The 4,786-nt window shown below is 51.7% G+C and overlaps 1 protein-coding gene across 2 annotated transcripts in view; it reads left to right on the forward strand.

The window, feature by feature from the left end:
- Positions 1-4,138, forward strand: part of Adgrd1 (adhesion G protein-coupled receptor D1) — a 117,427-nt gene extending 113,289 nt beyond the window's left edge. For both annotated transcript variants that reach the window (XM_021162937.2, XM_021162936.2), the window contains 4 exons: positions 1,313-1,439; positions 1,765-1,806; positions 2,088-2,180; positions 3,111-4,138. In XM_021162937.2, the coding sequence (XP_021018596.1) occupies positions 1,313-1,439; positions 1,765-1,806; positions 2,088-2,180; positions 3,111-3,206 (358 nt within the window). In that variant the 3' untranslated portion in view covers positions 3,207-4,138. The remainder of the gene's footprint in view (positions 1-1,312; positions 1,440-1,764; positions 1,807-2,087; positions 2,181-3,110) is intronic.
- Positions 4,139-4,786: the final 648 nt, after the last annotated feature.

Genomic DNA, 4,786 nt, shown 5'->3' on the forward strand with positions numbered 1-4,786 from the left:
TCTTTCTTCTTTCTTCTTTCTTCTTTCTTCTTTCTTCTTTCTTCTTTCTTCTTTCTTCTTTCTTCTTTCTTCTTTCTTCTTTCTTCTTCTTGTTCTTGTTCTTCTTCTTCTTCTTCTTCTTCCTCTTCCTCTTCCTGTTCTTCTTCTTCTTCCTCTTCCTCCTCTTCCTCTTCCTCTTCTTTCTTCTTCTTCTCCTCCTCCTCCTTCTCCTTCTCCTCCTCCTCCTCTCCCTCCTCCTCCTCCTCCTCCTTCTTCTTCTTCTCGACTTTCTTATCTGTTTTATATATGTGAGCACACTGTTGCCATCTTCAGGCACACCAGAAGAGGGCATCAGATCCCCATTACAGATGGTTGGAAGCCACCATGTGGTTGCTGGGAATTGAACTCAGGACCTCTGGAAGAGCAGTCAGTACTCTTAACCACTAAGCCGTCTCTCCAGCCCCTCACAAGCTCTTCTTGACCATACAGAACTGTAAGCACCCTGAACCCTAAGGATCAAGGCTGAGGACCCCCTCCCAGGTGACTTGGGAGCTCTTGTGGAGACAGCTAGGATGTCAGGCTACTGGCTTCCTGTGACTTTAAAAAGGGAGCAAAAACTATATACAAGCCACAACAAATCAATGCGATAATTATTCTAAACACCATAAATTAAGTTGACAAGTGGAGTCAGCTCTCTTGGTTTTTTTTCTGCCCCTGGAACCTTCTAGGCTATGCCTTGATGAGGAAGTAAGCTCGTGGCGGGCCAAGGGCATTTCTGTTCATCTTCTGTCTGAGGGGTGGGGGAGCCTGGGTTTGTCCTCTGTCCAATGTAGCCTGGCCAGGATAGGGCCTGTTCCTCCTCACTCTGTCCTCAGACCTACGGCCTCTGGGGGGTCAGGGTCGCCGGTCTGTCACCAGCTCTCATACCCAGCCCAGGCTTTTGCTCCTATCTTAACCTGGCAGCTACACTACCAAGGTTGGCACTATGCCCAGGACACTTATACTTATACCACATTCTTCTACCCACCGCCTTTCCCAGAGCCCAGCTAGGAGGTGTCTTCATTACCTACCTCCCTCTGCAGAAGAACCACCAAATGTTGGCCCTGTTTGGGCTCTGTGGGGCTTCAGAGATAAGTGGACCCTGATATAGCAGGTTGGTGGCAGCAGATCTGCTGAGGAAGCCACTGCCCACTATGCCCTCAGGTGTCCCCAGACCAGCCAGTCTTGTTCCCTACTGAGCCATTTCATCTCCCAGCAGACCTGGTACCCTTAGGTCCTCCTGACCTGGTTTGCCTGCCCACTACCTACATGAAAGTCACTGTCTCTGTTCCAGGTTGACAGCCAAGGCTGTGGCTGTGCTGCTACCCATTCTGGGGACCTCATGGGTATTTGGGGTGCTTGCCGTCAGTGACCGGGCCCTGGTTTTCCAATACATGTTTGCTATACTCAACTCTTTACAGGTAAGACAAGCCTGTAGGCCAACAAGTTGGGACACCTCATAGGCATGGGACACCGTCTGCTCCCATCATCCCAGCCGGGTTCAGAGGGAGTCTAGTGCCCTCTGCTTGGAAATTGGGGAGACTACTAGGCTCTTTGTTCTTCCCTGAATGGAGTCATCTGGAAATTCCGATTCCCTGGGGCTGCTGACCTCAGGCTGTGGGTCACACCAAGCCTGCCTCCTCCCCGACAGTGAGCTGTGTTCACTCCAACCTCAGGCCTCTGTGATGGAGGGCCCTTGTGTCAATGTGTGGTTCTGATGCTGTCTCCCCTTTCCTTCCTTCCCAGGGCCTCTTCATCTTTCTCTTTCACTGTCTCCTGAACTCAGAGGTATGTCCATCCCCTACTCCCTGACAGCTCCAAGTAGCTTTTCAGTTCTGTAAGGGCACAGAGAGAAGGGCTGCACTGTCTAGGGTAATATGACCCTGTCAGGCTCTGCGTAGGAACCGGATGCTGACATTGGGGCCACCTTTGATGGCCCTGCCTTTACGTTGGGTGCTTGGGGCTCATGTCACAGCTAGCCTCTAGAGACCGCTGGCAATGACCCCTCAGGGTTTGATATATATCAACCTCTGGAGGTCCCTCTAAGACTTCTCCTTCTGCCTTTGAAGGTGAGGGCTGCCTTCAAGCACAAGACCAAGGTCTGGTCCCTCACGAGCAGCTCTGCCCGGACCGCAAACACGAAGCCTTTCAGTTCGGACACTGTGAGTCAGATGAGACCCTTGAGTCCCTTCCATTTGCTTCACTAACCTTTTCCAAATGCCTTCCCCCTCCCTCCTCGCCATCTTCAGGGCTCTGGTTAGTGTGCCTGTCACCAGGACCAGCCATGCTGGCCCTTGGCCTGGTGACAAGCCTGCTTCGCAGGTGGACATAGCCTCTGCTTAATGAAGGATGAATGGTGCTGTAAGCCATGTTTAAATACAGTACTCTGCCCACAGATCCCTCTTCTCCAGCCCCCTGGAAGGGCCTCATCTTCCATATAATCCACTTACCTGCCACATATTAACACCTTGCTCTAGAGCAGTGGTTGCCCAACCTTTCTAACGCTGTCTAATGCTTCATGCTGTGGAGACACCATAGTCATAAAGTTATTTTCATTGCTACTTCATAACTATAATTTGCTACTATTATGAATCATAATACAAATATCTGATATGCAGGATATCTGATAAGCCACCCCCCAGCGGGTCACGACCCACATGTTGAGAACCTCTGGTCTAGCGTTTCCTTCCCAGATGACACTAGGCCAAAGTATCACTGACTCATGGCCAAACTCCCACCTCAGCCATTTGCCTAATGGCCATTGTCTGTCCCTTCATGGGAAGAAACTCATGAGAGCAAAGACAAAGGCATAGCTTTGTGGGACAGTCCCAGAAGTCCCTGGTGGATGGCATCTTCCACAAAAAGAACTTGCCTGACTGGTGAGGTGCCAAGAACCTGGGCTTGATGAGGCAGGAACCTTCACAGGGTGCTCTGGTCTGGACCCTTTGGGTGTTCAGAGCCTTGTGTCTCAGAAGGGCCTCCCCCCTTCCCCTCCCCAACCTCACACAACCTGAGACCCAAACCTGTTCGCATGCCACAGAATGAGTTTTACCTCCCAAAACTGTCTTCACACCTCTTTCTGTGGTTTGTAGGTCAATGGGACCCGGCCAGGCACGGCATCTACGAAGCTAAGCCCTTGGGATAAGAGCAGCCATTCTGCCCACCGTGTCGACCTATCCGCTGTGTGAGCAGGGTGACCTCTGTTCAAATGAAGTGCCTTCCCTGAAGCAGAGAAAAAAATGTATACCCTGCCTACATCCTGGGTCCCTCCTCTTCTTGATACCTTGGCCTGGGATAATGGCCCCTACCTATGACTGTGCAGAACCTCCTGCCTGGCACTGCAAGTGGACTCAGGGTGGTGAGGGCAGCAGTGATGTAGCCCTCCTTCCCTGGTGTAGTAGGCACTTCTGTCCTCTGTGGACACCAGAGTGCAGAGTAGCCCATGGTGACCACTAAGTCCGGACCTCCCTTGTTATCGTATGCACAGAGCACCATCCTAGCAAGCCTGCGTTAAATGACATGTAAAGATGGGACTACCAGAGGACATAGATTCAGCCTTGAAGGAGACTCTCATTCCTGAGGATTACTCAATGTCCTATGGCTCTCCAGAGGGTCCACAGAGGTGGTAGCCGAGCCATGTGGGGGAATGAAGCCAGCACCAATTGGAATGTACATCTTCACGTAATGGGACACTAATTGAGCCACCACCCACCCTAGCTGTACAGCCAGTTCTGGACTCTCCACTTATGCCCGTTTGGAGTCACCCACTATCCCTTGTATGGAGCTTTGTGAAGACAGTCTAAAGGAGCCACTTCATGGGATCCGATGCAGTCTATTCTCTGCAAGTTGTTCCTGGATGGACCTAAAGTCAGCCTTAGAATATTCTTTTCAAACATGAGCCTCTCTACTGTCCATGACCTCCTTGGGGGCTGAGCTTCCCTGCTGGGTGTCCCCCTGCACCTGCATGTCCTGGCTTTCTGGGAGTGTAGCTAGCCCTAGTGTCTGTGTTCTCATTATTTAGATGTGCCTCCTCCGTGTAAGAGCCAACAGGCATCAGACAGCTTAGACATTGGATGTCCCTCATGTGACAGACCAGACCAGCCACATTGCAGAGACTGATTTCCTCCCAGTAGCGGGGGGGGGGGGGGGGGGCAGGGGGGAGGGGAGGGAAGGGGCACACCAAGTCTCTACTGCTGGCCAGAGTGGCTGCTGTAGGCTTTGGGTTTGGTGTGAGTGGACAGAAATAGACTCAGCCCTAGAAAGTACAGTCATTGTGACAACAAGGTCCACATGGAGATGGGGATCCCCGAGGACTAAGGAGCAGGCTGTGAAGGGCCAACCAGTGTGACAGGAACCTAAGTGTCTGTGACATGCACAGCCCAGACGGCCAGTCTGGCCCCAATACTGGAAAACTCTTACTTCCCGTGAGATCCCTAACAGCTCTGAGCCCCTTCTTATTCCCATGCCTTACTTGGCTTTAGGATATGTTTCCGCTCAGATCTTTTCAGCTTAAATGTTCTTTGTTCTTTTCTCCACTGTAATGAAGTAGAGCCAAGGCCTGGCATAGCCAGGCAAGCACTCCACACTGAGCCACACCCCAGCCCCTAAGTGACAATTTCCTACAGGCGTCCAGAAGCCACAAGGCTATAAGGCCAGACTTTGCTCTGGCTAAGCCAGGACTGAAATCTATCAGCCAAATGGGACCCTCTGACCTACCCTCCTGCAGCCCCTTTGGCCAATGCAGGCTGAGGCCATGCTGAGACTCTGT

The sequence above is a fragment of the Mus caroli genome, chromosome 5 (assembly GCF_900094665.2).
Source record: "Mus caroli chromosome 5, CAROLI_EIJ_v1.1, whole genome shotgun sequence".
NCBI lineage: Eukaryota > Metazoa > Chordata > Mammalia > Rodentia > Muridae > Mus > Mus caroli.